The 22,684-nt window shown below is 45.1% G+C and overlaps 1 protein-coding gene across 5 annotated transcripts in view; it reads left to right on the top strand.

Annotated features, from left to right (window-relative positions):
- LOC138580998 (dual specificity protein phosphatase 14-like) overlaps positions 1-17,260 on the top strand; it is a 153,953-nt gene extending 136,693 nt beyond the window's left edge. For all 5 annotated transcript variants that reach the window (XM_069651997.1, XM_069651999.1, XM_069651995.1 and 2 more), the window contains one exon: positions 14,040-17,260. In XM_069651997.1, coding sequence (XP_069508098.1) covers positions 14,198-14,845 — 648 coding nt within the window. In that variant the 5' untranslated portion in view covers positions 14,040-14,197 and the 3' untranslated portion in view covers positions 14,846-17,260. The remainder of the gene's footprint in view (positions 1-14,039) is intronic.
- Positions 17,261-22,684: the final 5,424 nt, after the last annotated feature.

Genomic DNA, 22,684 nt, shown 5'->3' with positions numbered 1-22,684 from the left:
CTATAAAGAGTTGTCCTGGGTTTCCTCCAAACGAGGCTTTAAAAAAAAAAAAGCACATATTTGATATTGATGTAAAAAGCTTTAAACAATTAACTGAACAGAGCCAAGAAAGAATGTTGGGACCCAATAGCATCAAAGAAACTGAAACAACAGTATAAAAACTGGTAAGGGAATCACAAATGGCTCCTACATCGAAGAGATGCCGAGAAGATGCCAAGCTTGATTTCCACAAAGAACACCCTGAGAATATGGAAGATACTAAACAACTTGAATGTACCCTAAAACTCTATAATGCTGAATGGGGTATCAGAAGAAGCATTTTGAGACTCTGTAAACCAAATATTGGTGCAGGGGCACAGCCCTATTTATCCAATGTTGTTTGGTCATTTTCAACGGTACAATCTGACATTAAGACCTTGAATACATCAGCAAGCAACTCTAGGGCCCCGGGGCCCGATGGCCTGACGAATTGTAAATTAAAGGAAGATCCCGATGGATGGTCAGATATACTCTGTTTTCAGAAATAAAAAGAACAAAGACGAGCCCGGCCTCATGGAGTACCTCGATTGTTGTACCCATATTCAAGAAGGTCTGTAATTAGATGGATCTGACCTGTTGCCCTTTTTGATGTCATGGGAAAGATCTTTGGAGCTTTAATCTTTAGAGATGTCAATACTTGGAGGATGCGTGCCGCTCGATTCGATAAATGGCAAGCTGGACTTGGAATAGGAACTGCCCTTAACCTCTTTTTGATAAATCACATCAAGGCAACTGTAAAAGCGCAACCGAGAGGAAAGTCCACCTGGCATCAGTAGATCTTGCCCAAGCCTTTGATGTGATTGAGAGACCAAAACTGTGGGAGAAGCTAAAAAGATGGAACTGTCCTGATGACCTAAGAGAAGCATTAATGGTTTAAAGAGGAAGTGCCAAGCACCATCCACACTCCAGCTGTCCCCTTCGTAGTACCAGGAAAGTTCATGTCATGACCACTGCTTCCAAGGAGTCAGGAGCAGCCCAACGCCCTTGGAAGCAGGCTCACAACATTCATTGCAGACGCCAGCAAGTCCCTTTAGTGACCTTTTGGGCCTTGTCCTGGCACCAGTGGTGCCAGGCTCATTGTGGGGACTGGTCCCGGCACAAGAAGCGCCGGGCTCATAGCAAATACAGAAGTGCTTGGGTGGACCTACCTGCAGCAGACCATGCTGCTTCCTTACCGACAAGATGATGTCTTCATCCTCTTCTGGCAGGAACTACTTTTCCTCTGGGTGGGGCTGGCACCACTCCCTAGGAATGTAACTCTTCTGGAAACTGGAACTCTTTTTCTTACCTGGGCGAGGCTGTGGAAGAAGACGCCTAAGCACTCCTGTGCACTATTTAAACCACACCCGATTGGTGCAACGTGCTTCACGTTATTCTGCATCAGCAGCAGGACGCTCACCGTGTCAGCTCCAGGGAATCTTCCATTCCGGCTCCTGTGAACGCGAAATCTCCGGATTTACCTGATGAGAATCCAATCTTCAGTCTTCAGCAGCATCTGCAAAACAACAAAAACACAGATTAGCAAAGTCAAGGTCAGCGCTTCAACTTACCCGATCCACCGGAGTGTTTAAGGTATTTGCCGCATTCTTTCTCCGCCATCGAGCCCTGCAAAGACAAAAGAACATTGGTTAGTAACGTTCTGTTTCTGAACGGCTTACCTGTGTGACGTACGCTCCAAAGTCAGCTCGCATCGCACTCCGCCACCTGCAAGGCAAAAGAGAGACATTAAGGTGCGTTTAAAAGCCTAGAACAGACTTTCTACTTACGTGCCTTCATATGCTCCATCATCTTGTTCACTCTTCGGCACAAACCTGGGCATCATCTCCGGCGCCTTCATCATTCTCTCTGAAAGGAAAAGACAATAAGGTGCGCATTAAAGTACTGTGGCATTCATTCTACTTACGTGCCTCCACGAACTTTGGCATTCTTTCGCCATCATTTCTTCTCAGTGAACCCTGCAGAAAAGGGACGTTAAGAGAACATTAAGGACTTTGATATATGCAAAATACGCTTGTGCAATTAACGGCGGCATCGCTCTCTATTTACCCTCTGCAATCAAGAGGCTGATCCCAAATCCAGTGAAGTAACTGGACCCAGAGCCCCTGCACAAGACGCAGGATGGAGAGCCCGGCATTCACCTATTTAAGACATCGCACCCTCCAAGTCAAGCTTTCGGTGAGAAGGGGGCCAAACCAGGGAGCCAAACGAACCCTACGCCTAACATTGAAGACGGTTTCACCGCCCAGCCAAGACCCGCGCCTCCGAGGGAACCAGGTGAGGCGAAGCCTTACCGCATATTTCCCGCCCAGGCGCAATGGAAACCTCAGACACAGACCAATTGGCCCAGTTGCTTGGGGAGTTGAGGGCAGAAGTACACGCAGCACGCCAGGAAACAAATGCCTTAAGGAGAGAGTTAGTTGTTTCTAAGGAGCGAACTGATGATCTTGCCAGACAGTTGTTACAAGCCCAAGCGGGACAAACTCCTCTGCCCGCCTCGGGAGGGAGCCATGCTCCAACGACTTCCACTAATCCGGTGCAGATTAATCTACCAGGAAATGTACCTTTGGCCCCGCCCGAGCGTTTTTCTGGTGATCCAAAGAGATTCGCTGTATTCTTCAATCAGTTTCGCTTTGTTCTGATCTTGGTGATTCGCCTTGATGGTCGTGCAGCTATAAACTACCTCCGTCCCCAAGTATCGCTCGAGCAGGTAAAGAATACTGCCCTAGCAATCTTTGAGGCCACAGGTGATGAGTGGCGTCGTCAATCAGATACCCGGAACACCGGAAGGACCCCTGAGTGCTGTAAGGCAAAGGTTAGGATCAGGTATACTATGAACAATAATGGCAGTGCAAGCAAACAAGGAATAATGACAAAGCTTACCCTGGGGATGATAGGACAGGTAGTAAACCTGAATAGACAACGAGGGAAGACCGACAGCAGGCTGGGATGTACAGCACTTCCTCCAACTCACACCGGTAGCCAGAGCGTGACCAGATAGTAAGTCCATCCAAGGTCCAGGAGGTGAACCCCAAATGACTCAGGAGACAAAACGTGATCGCCAGGAATTGCATGGGTAGAAGTTCGCCAAAACAGAAGGGTAATCCAGAGCAATTCCAGGGCCAGAAAAGAGGGGTCAAGGGTTCCAAGGGTCCAGTAGATGCGTCGAAACAAAAGGGTAATCCAAGACAAGTCCAAGTAACGGTCCGTGGTCGAGTTCCAAAGTTTATCAAGAAGAACGAGGGTAATGCCGAACAGGTCTCTGGTGGAAACAGCTGTGAAGCACTGAGTGTTTCCTCTCAGCTCTTTTTGTAGGAAAGGTAGGTCACGTGACAGGGCACGTGACTGCACAGGAGCGTCACGTGATGGACGTACGCCATCAGTGATTGGTGTTCGTCCGATGTGGACGCCAGCGTCGGCTACAGGCGATCCCGTGACCAGTCACGTGATCGTCTGAGCGAGACGCGATCAGAGTCCCCCGTGCGCGGGAGCTGGAGTCGACGACGCCGGAGCCGTCGGGCTTGTATGAGACGCCATGGCAAGCGCCAGCACGGAAATGGGCGGAAAGAGGTGGTTCTGCCCCCTCGGACATCCCGCCTGCCGTGTCTTCCCTGTTGGTGTGGGTGGTGGGTATGGGAACGAATGGTGCCTGGTGAGTGACGGGAGGAGGGCAGGACCGGGGACGTGACACGCTTGCACTTTTTGTGTAGACCCGCCGCGTTCCCAACGGACCAGGCCAAGGTGGCCTTCGTGCTCTCATATCTTAGTGGCAGTGCCGCAGATTGGTCTATACCTTTAGTGACTCAGGATGACCCTGTTCTTCATAACTTCCAAGACTTTCAAGCTAGTATGGAGAGATTGTTCGCACAACACTCCCAGGGTCAGGCCTTGGATAATGAACTTCTTTCACTACGACAGGGTAATCAAGACCTCTTGGCTTACATTGCGTCATTTAACAGACTAGTGGTGGAAACCGGATGGCCGGAAGATAAGAGAATCACGCTTTTTTACAGAGGCCTGCGAGGGGAACTTAAAGACGTTCTGGCCCAGGTGGTAAATCCGCCACAAGACTGTTCTGAATATATCGATCTGGTGGTTCAATTAGATCACAGGCTACAGAATCGGAAGGCCGATCGTTCCAGATTTGAATCTCGTGTTTTTTCAAGACCACAGAGCTCCGCTAAAGGAAATGATTCCGTGGAACCCATGCAAATTGGGGTCGTGAAAGGACCCCTAACCCAAAAGGAACGGGAAAGGAGAAGACAATTGCAATTATGCCTCTATTGCGGAAATTCAGGACACTTTCTTCGAGATTGCCCGGTGAAACCAAAGAAGAAGATGGTAGGAGCATCCGATAAAGGTGCCGAAGGTTCTGAGTCGGAAAACGACCTCGCCCGACAAGTGTAGAGGTCCGCTTGCCGAGCGTTAAAACCAGTTCTTTGACCTCGCACTTCGTCATGCCTATGGTCCTCGTGAGTCCAGAGCAGCCTAATCGTATGCATGCCATAAAAGCATACATTGATAGTGGCGCGATCGGCAATTACGTGGATTGTGAAATGGCCGCCAGGATGAATCTACCTCTTTGTCCTAAGACGGTGAGAGACGTCATTACCACCGTGGACGGTACGGAAATAGCTTCCGTACCAGTAACTTACACCACCTTGGAAGTGACGTTGGTAGGCCAAGATGGACATCAAGAGAAGATCGTGTTTGACGTGATCAAGGCCCCGCAGTTTCAAGTTATTCTGGGAATCCCTTGGTTGGAGAAGCACAATCCTCAAATCGACTGGCGAGCAAATACAATTCGGTTTCCAGAATGCGCTCCCACCTGTTATCCTCAGCCTCCCAACAAGCTGGCAGCAACCTCCTCTGAGACTCCACAATTGCCTCCTGAATACCGGGAATATCATGATGTCTTACGGAAAGATCAAGCTAACACCCTGCCTCCTCACAGGTCATACGACTGTCAGATAGACCTGATTCCGGGATCCACTCCTCCGTGCAGTCGAATTTATGCCCTTACCGAACCAGAAAATCTTCACCTAAGGCAATATTTGGACCAATACCTGGCTAATGGATTTATCCGTCCTTCAAAGTCCCCAGCCTCTTCAGCTCTGTTCTTCGTTCCAAAAAAGGAGGGAGACCTGAGAACATGTATAGATTACCGTGCCCTGAATCAGATAACAATCAAGAACAGATATCCGTTACCATTGATCCCAGAACTACTAGACCAAGTTAAAAGTGCCTATATTTATACTAAGTTGGACCTCAGAGGAGCTTACCATTTGGTACGAATAAAAGAGGGCGATGAATGGAAGACGGCCCTTCGTACTAAGTATGGATTATTCGAGTATCAAGTAATGCCCTTTGAATTATGTAATGCACCGGCCGCTTTTCAGTACTTTATGAATGACGTCCTCAGAGAACTCATTGATGTGTGTGTAGTTGTCTATATTGATGATATTCTGGTCTACTCGGCCTCTGAGGCTGATCATCGAAAACACGTCACAGCGGTACTGGAGAGGCTCCGTCAACACAGACCTTTTGCCAAGCTGGAGAAATGCGTTTTTCACCTTACTGAGGTCGAATTTTTGGGATTCATTTTGTCACCTAACAGAGTTCATATGGACTCAAGAAAAGTGGACGCTATTCTTAAGTGGCCCTCACCAACCTCAGTAAAAGGAGTCCAAAGCATGTTGGGCTTCGCCAACTTTTATCGTAGGTTTATTCCAGACTTCTCTCGAATAGTTCAACCCATTACAGCCCTTCTCAGAAAAAACAAACGTTTCAAATGGTCTACAGAGGCCGAACAAGCCTTTCAAGAACTGAAAACTAAATTCATCTCAGCTCCGGTTTTAAAACATCCCCGCCCGGAACTTCCCTATATTGTTGAGACCGATGCCTCCAGTCTCGCGATGGGAGCAGTGCTTTCGCAGAGGGACCCAGAAACAAACCAGTTGCACCCTGTGGCCTTTTGGTCCAGAAAATTTTCAGCTCCCGAAATCAAGTATACCATTACCGATAAAGAACTTTTAGCTATTAAGTCCGCCTTTAAGGCCTGGCGGCACTATCTCCTGGGAGCCCGACACAGTCACCGTCATTACGGATCATCGCAATTTACAATACTTGAAATCAGCCAAAGCTCAATCCTCTAGACAACTCCGTTGGGCTTTATTTTTCGCCGAACTCGACTTTGTAATTACTTACCGACCAGGCAACAAGAATGGAAAAGCAGATGCCCTCTCCCGAGTGGGAGTAGATGAACTCACGACTAGTCCTGAACCCGTACCAATAATTCCGGAACAAAGAACAAAGAATCCTGGGTTTAAGTAACACACAATCCCTTGAAGATATTGAAGCAAAAGTTAAAAAACTTATAACTCCAGCAGAAATAAAAGATTGGAAACTCAAGGGGAAAGATTTTACAACGGAAAAACATTTACCATACTTTCAAGGTAGATTATATCTGCCATGTACGGATTTACAATCACAGGTCATCTCATGTTACCATGACTCCTTAATGGAAGGGCATCCCGGCATTGCTAAAACGTCTGAAAAAGTAAAAAGACATTTCTGGTGGCCATCTTGGAGGAAGGACATTAAAGATTTTGTAATCTCCTGTGGTGTGTGCGCTCAAAACAAAAGTCAGAAGGAGAAACCATCAGGCCTCTTACATCCAATAGACATTCCTCCTCACCCGTGGCATACTCTCTCCATGGATTTCATCACGGATTTACCACCATGCTCCGGATATAATACAATCTTAGTAATTGTGGACCTATTTTCTAAAATGGCTCATTTTATTCCATTGAAGGGGTTACCCACAGCTTCAATTCTAGCCCGAGAATTCCTCGAGAACATCGTTCGGTTGCACGGCTTTCCTTCAGTTCTAATCTCGGATAGAGGAAGTCAGTTTATTTCCCACTTCTGGCGGAGTTGCTGTCGCTTAGCCCAAATTGACATAAGGCTTTCAACCAGCCATCATCCCCAGACCGACGGGCAGACCGAGAGGACCAACCAAACTCTGGAACAATATCTACGCTGCATGTTGCAGAAGGCACTTGGAAAGAAATCCTCTGGATTGCGGAGTGCGCTTATAATAATTCAGTCCATTCTGGAACTGGAAAAACCCCTTTCTTCCTCTTGTATGGAATCCACCCTCGCACCTCAAATCTCGATCCACCTCAGACTCTTGGAACACCTGCTGTAGATCACCTGCACTCTACAATCACTCAAGCCTTTAAGGAAGCCACTTCTCATCTTCAGCAAGCCAAGGAACATTACAAGAAGGGTGCAGACCAACATCGAAAGGAAGCGCCCCAATATCAAGTGGGAGATCAAGTCTGGCTGTCCACCAAACATTTACCCTAAAAAGGACCACGTACTTTCAATCCACGATACCTGGGACCTTACCCAATCACTGCCATAATAAATCCAGTGGCAGTTAAATTGGGTCTACCTACTCATATGAAAGTTCATCCCGTCTTCCACGTTTCCTTACTAAAACCCAAGCAACCTGGAACCCGTTTGACAAAATCTCCAGACCCTATCCTAGTGGATGGAGAACTGGAGTTCGAAATTCAGAACATCCTAGACTCCAAGATTTCCAAATCAAAGCTATACTATCTGATTGACTGGAAAGGTTATGGCCCCGAGGAACGGTCTTGGGAACCATCGGAACATGTGCATGCACCCCGTCTGGTCAAGAAGTTTCATCGAACTTTTCCCGACAAACCAAGACCCCCGGGGAAGACGAACTTGGGAGGGGCCTTAAGGGGGGGTGCTGTCATGACCACTGCTTCCAAGGGGTCAGGAGCAGCCCAACGCCCTTGGAAGCAGGCTCACAACATTCATTGCAGACGCCAGCAAGTCCCTTTAGGGACCTTTTGGGCCTTGTCCTGGCACCGGTGGTGTCAGGCTCATTGTGGGGACTGGTCCCGGCACAAGAAGCGCCGGGCTCATAGCAAATACAGAAGTGCTTGGGTGGACCTACCTGCAGCAGACTATGCTGCATCCTTACCGACAAGATGATGTCTTCATCCTCTTCTGGCAGGAACTACTTTTCCTCTGGGTGGGGCTGGCACCACTCCCTAGGACTGGAACTCTTCTGGAAACTGGAACTCTTTTTCTTACCTGGGCGAGGCTGTGTAAGAAGACGCCTAAGCACTCCTGTGCACTATTTAAACCACACCCGATTGGTGCAACGTGCTTCGCGTTATTCTGCATCAGCAGCAGGACGCTCACCGTGTCAGCTCCAGGGAATCTTCCATTCCGGCTCCTGTGAACGCGAAATCTCCGGATTTACGTGATGAGAATCCAATCTTCAGTCTTCAGCAGCATCTGCAAAACAACAAAAACACAGATTAGCAAAGTCAAGGTCAGCGCTTCAACTTACCCGATCCACCGGAGTGTTTAAGGTATTTGCTGCATTCTTTCTCCGCCATCGAGCCCTGCAAAGACAAAAGAACATTGGTTAGTAACGTTCTGTTTCTGAACGGCTTACCTGTGCGACGTACGCTCCAAAGTCAGCTCGCATCGCACTCCGCCACCTGCAAGGCAAAAGAGAGACATTAAGGTGCGTTTAAAGGCCTAGAACAGACTTTCTACTTACGTGCCTTCATATGCTCCATCATCTTGTTCACTCTTTGGCACAAACCTGGGCATCATCTCCGGCGCCTTCATCATTCTCCATCTGAAAGGAAAAGACATTAAGGTGCGCATTAAAGTACTGTGGCATTCATTCTACTTACGTGCCTTCACAAACTTTGGCATTCTTTCGCCATCATTTCTTCTCAGTGAACCCTGCAGAAAAGGGACGTTAAAAGAGAACATTAAGGTCTTTGATATATGCAAAATACGTTCGTGCAATTAACGGCGGCATCGCTCTCTACTTACCCTCTGCAATCAAGAGGCTGATCCCAAATCCAGTGAAGTAACTGGACCCAGAGCCCCTGCACAAGACGCAGGATGGAGAGCCCGGCATTCACCTATTTAAGACATCTCACCCTCCAAGTCAAGCTTTCGGTGAGAAGGGGGCCAAACCAGGGAGCCAAAAGAACCCTACGCCTAACATTGAAGACGGTTTCACCGCCCAGACAAGACCCGCGCCTCCGAGGGAACCAGGTGAGCGTTACAGTTCACGCCAAAGTATATGATGTATGCTGAGCAAATAAACCAGCAGAGAGCCGCCATCGGGCTGTGCCCAGTGCGCATTAGAATAACAGCACCAAGTACTGACACCTAAACCTAGGAAAATCTGGTCAGTAAGGTACCCATTGAGAAAACCATAGCTACGGTTGTCAAAATGTAATACCCGAAGAAGCCAAGAAGATACTAAAGGAAAATGATTGGTGACGTCATGAGAAATCCGACTGACGCACATATGGAAGATATAATGACAAGGAGATGAAATACCATGGATAAGTGACATCTTGATCCTAAGGTGAAACAGTTGATGTCAAGATGGAGAAGCTTATGACATATACACTATGAAGATATTCAGCCAGTTTAAACGTGCACAGATGCAGGAAACTGCAAGAGCATGAGTACTTAGTGAGGTACCATCTCCGAAAAGTTTGGAAGTTTATTTCCCCTTCTGAACCACTGCAATCTTTTACACATCAGTGTAAAATGTGCATCTTACAACAATTATTCCAAACGTATATAGGTTAAGAAGATGTATGTGATTATAAGAAGAGCTCATCCTCCAGTCAAGATATGCCACAGTACCTACCAAAAGTACTCCAGTGCAGACAAAATGTGTATGCACAAAAAATCGTTATATGCTCAGGATACAATAACATGTTTAGTTATGGCTATTCATTTGTCAACACTGCTCAGACAATGCAGAACATTTTTAAAGCCATTTAAATAAAACACTCATGTTTATTACAAAAAACAAATATCGCTCATCGATGTGGTTGTCCAAAAATGTAGATGGAATACCATTTTTGCAAATGGAATAATGGAAACTAAAAAAAGTGGAAGAAAACCGGAGTTCATGTGCCACTTTAACAAAGTAATGCAAGGGCCAAGAGAACATACCTCTAATTGTTTAAGGACAATAATTGCATCAGAATAACTGCACCATAGAATATGATGATCTGCTTACTATTACAAGTTGTGACAACATTTACTCAAAATAAGCTAAATAACCTTTTAAGCATCAATTTCTACTCTCTAAAATCAGGAAAATTTGCCCATCAAAAACGGGGAAACCATGAACATATAGGAAGAAGCTTTCCCCCTGCTCCTACCCACAGAGGCCCACTGATATGTTTTCAAATCAGTGACCAGCAGAGCAGTGGAGCTCTAATATTACTGGCCATTGTCGAGAGGAATTTTTAGGGAAAAGAACATAGTTTAATAAGCATTAAATATCCTTACTTTCAAAGCAAATTATTTTTGTACTCCCAGAAAAATCATTTGATTCCAAGTAGGGAGTAAAATCATAGCAGAACCCTGATTGCCACCCTGACATAGGAGGTGAAATGACAGGGCACGTAATGCAGTTTATAGTTTTTCCCACTCTTCGTCACCACAGCCTAGATACATTTCAACAAGGACCTAACTGAGATTTCTTTAGGAGCCCTGTTGAAGAAAATCTCATCTATTGCTGTTTAAGTCAATAGCAGCAATGCTCACAGGCACTACAGATTGAGTGTTTTCTTCTTTAACTAGGGACCCCTCTCCTGAAATTCACTGATATAATTTGAACAAGATGCATGGGGATACTAGAGGCAATAAACGCATACACATGATTATATTGAAAAGCCCTCGGCAGCGTAGAATAGAAACGGAAGGTGCAGTTTCCTAGATTGTTACTAGAGTTTAAATCCTTAAGCACATAAACACATTTCCTTCACTGTACTTTACTGCCAAAACATCTGATTTGGTTTTTGAAAGTTGCTGATTTGTACTTCACCCTGAAGGAGTGTTCTCCTGTGAATTTCCACTCGTACCCCCCTACAGCTCCTGTCCTAACCTCTAATACTATCTGACAGGGCTCTGTAAAAAATGAGTTATTTTAGTAGTAAAACACTAACTAGGATATTTGCATACCCACAATACTTTGCAAGCAAAACATATTTAAAGTCTCTTCATGACATTATGTGCAGTTCTAAGAAAATGTCATGAATCTGCATGTGCACAATTACTATGAAGTGAATACAAGATTTCTTGCAACATGCCCCACCTTTACATTGTTGGGTAGGATTATACAAGTGCTCAGTGTTATTGTATAGAAGCAAATTACCATATAATATGTTAAGGTCTATGCCTCATGGAACACTGAAAACATGGCAAGGATGCAGATGGTGTTAAAAGATTTAGTTATCTGAATAGCCATTGCACTAATACTATATACAAATAATGCTGAGCATAGTCCATATACCTTATTCCTTGCAGGCCAAGTAAATGATATTGCAATGCTGCTCTCCACTTATAGGGTAATGTTACCAATTCTAAAGTAGGAGACGTGGAACATGATATTTGCGTACTCAAAATCTTCACAGAGCAAATTAATATTTGAGTTGTATAATGCAAGGGGGCACTACAAAGTGCTTGTGTGACATATGTACAAAGAATAGGAAGCATGGGAGGACGTTACACATCCAAGTTGTTTGAATTACAGTCAGTATCCAATATTTGAGCTGACAGTTGGGTTACATAGTCTGGGTGACACTTTTACTAAGGCACCATGAGTAACAAAGTCTTGTGCTTGAACATCATTCATGTTATTACAAACAGATAACAAGTGGTTGTCTGTAAAATTCTGGTAAGCTTGTGCACAGCCAAAGAAGTCATAGTCAGGGTTGTCTCAATGTGGCCTGGGGCGGAAATTATAAGTTAGAAGTGTGGTAGAGTCAAATATAGGAGTTCTGGGTGGGGAGGTAAGCTTATCTGATTAATGTGGGCAGGCATATCTTCTGTTCGTGGAGACATTTTTTCATATTAATGTTTACCTCCTGTGGGTGCATTCTTTTTTTTCGGATTTGTAGGTGTTTACGGTCAAGCTTGCATAGTAGGGCAAAGAAAAAAGGGCAGATCAGGATATCAAGACTGGTTATTACAATTTAGCTTAATTTTGCGAGGAAGCAAATATTAGGTACCTGCTGTGGCTCGTGACTTATTACATCATTTTGAATTGGTGGGAATTGTCTGTGTGCGCTGCTAAAATTCTTCTGAGCAGCACCCAGAAGGAAGCTGGGCAAGCGTACATGCACACAGCTTAGAGGCAACATTTGAGTTGACCCATGCATTTCTGTAGTGTAGGAGAAACAACCACAACAGAAAGTACCAGGACGAAGAAGGGCACAAAAGACATGAAGATGACTGGTAGTGCTAGTACTGATACTAGATGACCCGAGGGTGCATGAAGATCAATCCATCAAAAACAAGAAAGGACTTTAACAATTTGCCAGGGCAGGGTGGCAACATTGTATAAGAAAAGAAGGACTGAAAACTTAGTCAAGCCCAACCGGGAGAGGTAGCAGGTGTGGAAACCATCCAGAGGGGGAGTTTCAAATCCGTTGGCTGACCGGGGATGCCGAGAGCGGAGGGCGCTGGTGAGTCGCTGAGGGAGTTCTCCGTGGGCCCAGAAGGAAAAGAGAGCTGAGCAGATCAGTAGAGCTCAGAGCCACCATGGTGCTGCGGAAGCAAAGGAGAGAAGCCTAAAGAGCCGGAGAGACACACCCCAGTCCCAGGAAGCCCAGGTGGTGAAACGAAGTCCCAAAGAAGGTAACGGGAGATACGAGCGACCCGAAGAGGACACTGGGTGGAAGAGAGGCAGTCTCGAGAGGCTCTCCGCCATCCCAGTAGTAACAATCAAACTATTGGGAAGAGTTGACTGAGCATCCGAGGAGCACCTTCTCATCGCATTGGTAACAATAAGCTTAATGGCCACCAGAGAAGGGTCTGGGACCCCAACACCAGCATATCGAGCATCCAATGAGAACCTCCTCATCACAGTGACAGCAATACACCCACTGACCACCAGAGAAGGGTCTGGGACCCTTACATAAGTGAACTGAGCATCAGACGAGAACTTCCTCATCGCAGTGGCAACAACAAGCCCACTGGCCACCAGAGAAGGGTCTGGGTTCCCGACATAAGTGTATTACGCATCCAAGGAAAGCATCCTCATCGCAGTGGCAGGGAAAAGTCCACTTAGACGCCGAAAATGATTTGGGACTTTGCCAATACCAGAAAGGAGACATTCTTCTGGTCCTGAAAGTTGAAGCAACTGAAAATCTTTTTGATCAGGAGCCGCTAGGCGAAGGAAGTCCTTCCCCCTGTGTTTGGTGTGAACTATATTGGAGCGTGGGAACGAATGCCAGGAGAAAGGCGCCAGTCTCATAGTTCAAAAAGTTAACTGGTGCAAAGGTTTGTTGGAACCACAAGCAAGGTCATTCCTCCTGGCATCCTTTTTTACTAAAGAACACTTCTGGGAATACCACCCAAACACCACGACAAGGGTGTCATCCTCCTGGAGAAGGAACATTCTGTTGGCTTATTCTTTAGTTGTAGTTTGTGGGATAGAAGTAGGTTGTGACATAGGGTGGTGGACTTTAATTTTGACGGAAATTCCGACAGATCCTTTAGTATTAGTTTGAGGGAGGTTAACCTCCTCTTAGAAGGTAGGGATAGTAAGGGTTTCTTATCTTGATAATACACGTTTTTGCCATCCAAAATGCCACCCTTGTGTTGGCATCCGTCTTTGACAACCTTACACTATCCATTGAGTGGAGGGAAGGAACTAGGCTAAGTAGATGAGGATCCCAGCAATCCGCAATTGAAGTATACAACATGTTCTGCAAAACTTGGATAGATGTGTATTTTGCTAAGCGTACCTTGACGAGCTTGCTTGCCTTAATCAAGAAAGGGGTTTTAAAATGATAGTCCATGAGGAGCAAACTGTGTTTGTAATATCCACAAACAGTGAGTATGTTAACTTCCCATTTTTGCCCTGTTTTTAAAAGTGTTTTTTTGTTTTGTTCCAACAGCTAACCTACAATAAGAGCACTTCTGCTTGCACTCCAAGAAGACACCAGCCCAGACTGCACTCCAGGTGGAAAGAGTGATTCACCCAGAAAAGGCACCGAGAGAAGACTACAAAAACCCAACAGTGTCTGTGAACGCAGCGCCCACCCAGATTGTTTCCATGTCCCTAGAATTCAGTGCCATGAATTTCCGTAATCACGGCTTCTTCCGGCGGTCTTCGCCGGCTTCTACTCCGCCCACTGCAGTCCACAAGCCTACCACACGCACCCTCTCCGTGCTGGGCGGCATTGCCCAGATCAGCCCATGCCTCTACCTGTGCAGTGGCAATGCAGCTGCCAACCGCCATCTGGTCTACTCCCGCTCAGTGACCTGTATCATCAATGCCACAGTGGAGATACCAAACTCTAACTGGTCTGACATTGACTACTTCAAGGTTCCTGTGCCCGATCTGCCTCATGTGCCTCTCTCGCTGTACTTCGACACAGTGGCTGACCGCATTCATCAGACTGGAAAGAAGAATGGGCGTACCCTTGTGCACTGCGTAGCCGGAGTAAGCCGCTCGGCCACGCTATGCATTGCTTACCTAATGAAGTACCATAGGCTCTCGTTGCTGGATGCCCATGAGTGGGTGAAGATGCGACGGCCTGTGGTGCGTCCCAACATGGGTTTTTGGCGGCAACTCATTGACTATGAGAAGAAGCTCTTTGGCAAGAACACTGTCAAAATGGTGGCCACCCCTATCGGGCTAGTTCCTGACATCTACGAAAAGGAGACACGAAGCCTGGTGCCACTGTGGAGCTTCAGATAAGAGAGATCACTATTTGTGAAAAGCTGGAAAAGAATTGGACTGGTATCAAACGAAACTTTTCTCCATCCCACCCTACTCCCTTGGGCCCCCTCAAAGAAATAAACTTATGTTTCGTTGGTGAGATTACAAGGATTTTGTTCTACAGAAACGCTGATTGCAAAACCAGAGGGGGTGGGGGTAGGGCGGGGATTAAAGCTAAATCTTTCCTTTTACTTTGAGGGCTCATCTAAAAACCCCTTCACATGTTAAAAGAACACTGCCCACCAAAAGTAGGGGAGAGGTTGTGCCCAGATTGTCTGGCCACCCCTGGCTTGGATCGGTCTCCTAGAGGGAGGTACATTTCTGGATGGAGCTGTGCAAAAGGGATACACTCCCCACTCCTGAAAAGGCAGGCGTTGTGGTCTGCATGCTGCCAACAGGCCAGAAGATTGCATTGCAATCCACGATGGGGACTACCACCGCCACTAGGTGTTGTCTTTGATGAAGGAATGTGTGGGTTAATGTTATTTTTTTAGGATGCATACAAATACTAATTACACAACAGATACTATATTAAACATGTATTTGCTTTGGGAGATGATATGGCTTAGAATTTTTTATTTTATTTCATTTTTAAATTTCGAAAAGGCTGCCTAGAAGGCTGGGAATTTTGCCCATTGTCACTTCTCAGGAGGTGAACACAATGATGCTTATGCTCCTGGTTTGGAGTGAACGCTCATGATTTTTAAAGATTGCAAAAATGGCAACATTTTTCTACGCTTGAGGTATCCCATCACTGGAAAAGTCTATTCAAAATAAATCCGACAGTGGGCAGGGTCCCACTGTTCATTCTAGTGTTTGATTAAAAGTGCTGCATCCGAATGGGCAACCTTCATTTTGTTTTACCGGCCAATGAACGCAAGGGCCTAGAGAAAACCAATGACAAACCATGGAAGCCTTTTTGAACTGTAACATGCCTGGCATACATACTTCTTGATGGTCGTTTTCTCTCCTGCACAACCTTATGAAATTCCAATTCACTCACTTTCCCTAACCCCCACTCACATCTTAGCCGCACATTTATCTCATCCTAGAGCTGTAGGAGTGTTGGCAGGTCAAGCCAGCAGGCCTTCGCTGGCCTCTATCTGCCCCAGCTGTCTCCACCTTTTAAAAAGGCTGTCAAGGATTTTAAGAATTATTCGAGAGGCAGAGCCACTTCTGGAGCTAGAGCAGGAGCTCTGTTGCCCAAACTGATGCACGCAACAACATTCTCAGGGTGCTCACGGATTCATGCCACTCGCATGAGCAGCAGATCAACAAGACCCAATCACTGATCGCCCCTACCCTTTATGGCTCACCACTAAGGAGGCAACAGAGGACTGACCTGGAATTAACTCATCTGTTTTAAATAGTTAAAGGCTTCAGTTTATTGATGTACATGGAGATCAAGGACTCTCAATAAAAGCAGGAACCAGCATCACTTGGTCCCAAAAAGTATGTATGCGCTCTGAATATCCTGTCCTGCGCCTCACTTTTCTTGCAAAAAAGGCTGGTTCAGAGTCTTGCCCTCCTATCCACCAAGAGGGACCTACTTGTTTGCCCCAATCTCCTGCATTCAATGCATCAGTACTTGCAATTTCTCACTAAGGGCCGTTCCTCCTGGTTTGACTCGTCCAAGTTCTCAGGCCCTGTTTTTGGTGAACCAGTCCCTCAACAATCAGCATGTGGTGTAGACACACCAAGGTATCCTGACCACCCACATGAGCCAAGACCACTGGAAGATATGCAAAGACATAAAAACACTCACATTCTCCAAGTAACCTCTCCCAACATGCATTCAGCTGGCCAGAGCTTTGACCGTCACAAGGCCATTTTGATGACAAACGCTTTAAAAATAAATTCCGTGTAACATGCCAACAACCTGTGAATACAGTTCTATGGCTATGTAGGCGGGGCAGCAATGTACCATGTGTTGAAATGCTGATCCGGCATATACAACGGAATTTCGGGCCAGATTTTTTTTTTTTTTAATAAAAAAGCCCATTACTGGGACAGACACCATCACTAGAACCCAGGTTACTGCACAGGTTCAAGTTTCAATATTCTAAGGGGGCATAACATACGTTTGGCAGAGAAACGGGTCTCTAGTTTTAGTACCTTCTGGTTATCAAGGGAATTGAATGCAGCAGTGTGAGGGCGAACTTCAGGGGGGTAAGGGTGACCTGGGTAGGGTTTTACATCGAGGACAAAGTGAGGCTATCTCCATATGTATATAGAAATGCCTATCAGGGAATGAGGTGCTGCGCCCCCAGACTGCGGTCCTTTGTACAGTCTGTTTACTGGATAAAAATCGAAATACGCATTGCCAAATACTAAGGGTTTCTTTATGACTGTAAAGAAAGTTTCCCAATAAAGAGATTTAAGCTATGAACTTTAGATGTACTGTTTCTCAAAGGCTTTTTGTTTCAAAATGAAAGAAAGAAAATATTAATTTTCTTCGGCAGAGCAGCTCCTGAGATTTGCAAATCACACTTGCTTCTATGTTTAACTCCAATAATAATTGATAGTTTGAAGTGTGCAGGTGGTCTTTCTTCTTTAAATCAGTTTTTTTAAATGTTACACTGAGTTTTATGTTGCCATCCATGCCCCAGTTTACGTACATTCTGCATTCTTTAGAATCCAAGCAACTGCTATTGGTGGAAATAAAGTATGAGCCTGCCAACCTGGTTCCTTTCAGATTCTGATGTGCTCCACCACCCAATAAAGTAGTGAATTGGTGCTGACAAGTGTGCAGAGTAATGGAGGGATACCGTTCCTCCCGTGTTCCTTTCAGATTCTGATGTGGTCCCCCCCCCACACCTCCCAAAATAGTAAAATGGTGCCTCATGGGGAGCCCCTTGTCAGCTCTGACATCAACACCTGCCACGTTCCTAGCATTTACATTTACATATGTGGGTTTTCAGTGTGCCACTAGGTGGCAGAAGTAAGGGAGCCTGATCATCACTCTTCTCTAAGGCCAGGCCACTTACCTCTTTGCATTACAGCAAATCAGCTGTGGCCGAAAACCTTAATGAGTTGCTGCACTAAGCTAGGGTGACCAGAATGTCCAAATAAAAGAAATCGCAGGCCACGGATTTAAAAGTAGGACTGCAATTTAGTAGCACCTGCCATCACTTCAGTAGAGAGCAAAGGTAGGCGAAGGGGGATTCCAGACATTCACCTGGATATACATTGTGTGGATTTGGCTGTGCCTGTAAGCATGCGGAAATCAAAGGAGCTTTTTATTGGATTGCTATTTCAGCCCATGCTAAGAAACTGTTTCTCAAGCAGTGTCTGACAGTTAATGGACGTGACTTAACTAAATGGTTGCGGGTCCAGCACAGCCTGTGATTGCAGATATCTCTCTTACATATGAATGCAAAATTGCCCAGCTGTTAGTTTATAACTGCTATGTTGAAATGTTGGTAAATGAGCATTGTCCATTGTGATGTGTAGAGTTATACTTTCCCCGCCAGTGATCTCCCACCCCAAAGACAGATCCAAGGTTTTTAAATGAAAGAAACTCCCGGGAGAGAGGGCCCAATTGCAGTATAGCCCTGGCAAGACTGGACATCTGGACACTCTACACTAAACCAATGTTGAATATTGTATTAGTCGAGAAAATTACTTTTGGTGCAAGTTGAGACTCCTAGCAGATGATCTCATTAGATTAGTAGAATGTTGCAAATAGTGTTTAAGTGCATATAACAGGAATTCATTCTGTTGCTCTAGACATGCTGGGAGTGAGGGCATATGTTCAATGGGGAAGTAGGGTACGGGCTGTGGAGAGATGTTATAATGGGAACGTTCATATAGCCTGCATAAGTTCCAGAGAACAGTGTCGTTGGTCTGTGGAGAAACGTTCCAAGAAGAGGAATTAATTCAGGAGAATTACTTCAAAAGGGATGGTCACACTAGGGATGTATGTTTTATAATATAGCAAGGAAATAGAAAAAGACTAAGTCCCTTGAGTGCCTCCCATGTTGGCCATCTTGGTTTTTAGTTTGAAGGGAAATTGGGCACACACAAGTCACAGTCCTAATTTCCCTTTTAAAACTCCTTTTAGCACCATCAAATAGTGATAAACCACAGACACGGCCAGTAACACCCTTGCACCCAGCTCGGCTAACAGGCGGGTTGTTACTGACCCCGGCGTCCACACATAGCAGGGTGTATTGCTATAGTAATTACTTCCATCTCAAGGGACCTGCTAAGGGTGAAGAGGCATCTTCCTGTTCATGGTACCGGACATCAACCTTTGAGAAGGAGCTCACTGTCACTACACTGGAGGAGCATCGTTTTCTTGCTCCAAATTCTTCATTAGATCGCCCAGTTGGTTGCTACTGATGCATCATCCCAGATATTGAGAAATTCTCTCGAATGGTATCTCATTTGCAGTGACCGTTTTTACATCGGTCAGCAGTGGCATGCTTTGTCTTTAGGCTGCTTTAACACCAGCTATGGGAAATCGGATTGCCTGTAATAGTCTCTATCTGGGATGGGTTTGCTTTCAGAATCAGAACTTTTGAACTATCAATTCCCCATTAGACAGAAGTGAACTATTCAACAGCAGTAAATTGGGGAAGGGACCTACCCGTAACACACACGTGTATATTAAGGCTAGCCCTTTATCCCCCACACGTGACATAGTCCGCACTTTTGGCGGGGAAGCTCAACTGTATCATGTACATATTGGAAAGGGAAATTACAAATGATAAGGAAGAGAACGTTATTTATAGTATAACAAATGGTATAAAGCGCAGCATATGACTAGGGAGGAACAGACAACAAACTTCAAAAGAATTGAGAACAGCTGAGTAGCCAAGTCTATGAAGCAGCTGATCATCTTCTGATGCTAGTTCTACAGTCTTATAGCCAGATATTGGAATGAGAGATTGCAGCACCAGTTTAACAGTGAAAGTAAGGGACTAACAGAAGGAGCACGTATACGAATCTCATTGCTCTTGGTGGGGGAAGGGAGAGGGTATGCATATTATTTCCCTCAGAAATTCGGAGCCTTACTCATGGCCAGCTATGTGAACTAGGCACAGTCTCTTAAATGAAATACACTTGTATACCTGCGGTGTGTGCAAGGCTCTGCCCGATGGTGAAACATGATTTTGCATCTTCAAGACAAAGAACACTGTTGCCACTGCCTTTTAAACACACCGTAATCATGCAATGTGTCCTCAAGGTAAGCAATTTTGCAATAAACCAGTCTTGATGACACAAAGGCCTTTACCATCGCCATCTTCTGCTCAGGTGAACACGAAGGCAAAAAGTTACACTTGGTAATAATACTGATCTGTGGCATAACTGACAATTCAGAAACCAACTGTATTATAAACTTGGGTAAACGGCTTGGGATAGATCGAAGTATCCCACTTGAGGTCTCACAGTTAAACAAGATAAGCTCCGTTTATGTTTGATTAACCTTTAGTTTGGTCTGTTACTATTCATTCAGTACATTAACTTTGTCATGCATGCTTCAATAATAGAAAGTCTGTGCACCAAGACCACATCTTAACCTTAGTAGGATCTGGGTGTAATCCTTTACATACAGAAATGACAATCATATGATCTTACAAATTCTTCCATTGGCATCGGATATAAATCGGGCGGGGGCAGGATGATATATCCCTGGGGTGCACATGTAGGGGACAGTCCTTGCGCTCGATTCAAAGTTTAGGAGAGCTACTTATTGCACTCTATCAAACAAGAAGGACTACGTCCAGGAAAGGGCCAATTCCATAATACCCAATTTATGTAAACAGCCAACTGTGTGATCAACCATGGCCAAGCCTGCTGGAACCTCAGGGGTCCATACCCCACTGCCACATGAACCAATTCTGTTATTGGCCTTGGGCAAACCCCTTCTTGAATGTCAAGTTTTTTGTTAAATTCAACAATGAGTTGCAGTCGCCTACTAGTCCCCGTTCCAATACATTTCCTAGGAAACGGGAGGTGAGAAATGGGACCATCATTTTCTGGGTCATTCTGGTCTAGGGACAGTTGCTGGGGGAACTACTGCATGTTTCATATCAGTCAGCATGAAGAACTGGGGCACGGATAGATTTGTCATTTTTCTCAAGTCCTCCAAGATGTGTTGACTGATTTCCTTTAAATGATTACTTGAAAGGGAGACTTTTGGTTAACTGGTCGTTCTTCAATCCATTGATCTGTTGTTAAAGACTGCAGGGGCTAAAGTACAGAAGGATGGTATCTTCGTACTCTGATTACCCCGCCAGTGTAGCAATGTTGACACGATTAAACTAAAGACAGCAGCCTCACAAAACGCTTGTGGTGGAATTATCAGATCGTGGGTAATAGCGGAACTTTGTATGTCCATGGAGTACAGAGAACTGTTATTTAGGTTTATCTTTGGGCTGATTGAATCCAAGCAGAGGAAAATATTTGTGTAGCTTTAAAGATCTTGTCTTTATATAATCATGGATCAGCTTTACATTTTCTTTGAACGTTTGTGCAATATTGTCTTCTCCATTTGAATTCAACTGGTCTGAGTTTTAAGTTAAATTCAAATAATTCTTTGGTATACCCCACTTATTCTGAAGCAACATTTCTGGCTTTTGGAGATGGATCAAAGAAAGAAGAGGGTTCCAGAATGGTCTGTCTAGTTCATCCGAGGCAATATTGTAATGAGGGATAGGTTGTTTACGGCGCAGACCACTTAATCAAATACCATTCCATCGAATTTCCTTTAGTGAATGCTGCTGCAAAGATGTGTGGTTAAGGGTAATAATTAAGGTGGGGATGCCAGGGGTGGGCTGCAGGAGGTCTCCCCCGCATATATTGGCAATGCAATGGATTTGAAAAAAAAAAATAATGTGATGAATTCGCCTCGATTAAATCACATACATCCTTGTAATTATACCATCTTAAAACAGTGTACAGGAAAAGCCATCAGGGGTGTGGGAGGTCATTCGCTGAATGAATCCTGGAAACCAAATATTGGTCAGTAAGGTGCTATTAGCAGAATTACTTAATTCCTCAGGTCCATAGTTCAGGACGTCGGGTACAAACCAATCATCACAATCTTGGAGTGTTATGGCTATTAATGGGCTCATTTTGATATGTTGGTAAATCTGGCGAAGCAGACACTAACCGTACCAGAGACTGCTTCCGAAATATGCTTTGCTGGATTTTCATAATTTTCTGCCCAGGGAAAATCATAGTTCAGGAATTCAGGTGCCCCCAAGTTCCTTTGTCATTATTAGCCCCTGGCAAAACATGCTCTGTGATCTACAATTGGTAACAGCAATACATGAGACTTCACCATTTTTGTCATAAAAAGGCAGGAAGAATATATGTGGATCTCAGCCACTCCAACCGCATCAAAATGTGGTGAAGATGGAGATGCGGTCTGTTTTCCTGAATGGATTGGAAAAACACAGAACAAATTTCCTGCTCCGTGCTCTGCTCTGTCTAAGGAATCCTAGGCAAAATGCCCCAGAGGCTGAGAAACATATAAGAGCTTGTCGCTGTATTCCCCCGCTTCACAGACTTTTCTCCAGCTCCTACAAAATCAGAGGCTAAGTCTGCATGTTTAGAATGAATGTCCCAATTATCTTCGGGAGATCATACATCAAATATCATGCGCCATGTCTTTCAGGTAACAAATGCAATGAAGGGCCTCTGAGTCGGGTCGAGCTGATATAGTCAGCCCTAAGTTCTTATGTCTTTCTTGATAAGTGACTTCACCACCCACCCATACAATTTAAGCAATCTTTTGAGAGTATAGCAGACGGAGGCCAAATTCTTTCATGAAAGCGTAACATTCCTGTTGATCTGGAAGATCCTTTA

Source organism: Ambystoma mexicanum, chromosome 3p, assembly GCF_040938575.1.
Source record: "Ambystoma mexicanum isolate Mex_15411 chromosome 3p, UKY_AmexF1_1, whole genome shotgun sequence".
Lineage (NCBI taxonomy): Eukaryota > Metazoa > Chordata > Amphibia > Caudata > Ambystomatidae > Ambystoma > Ambystoma mexicanum.
Note: the sequence above shows the minus strand (reverse complement) of the source record. Positions and strands in the feature narration are given on the sequence as shown.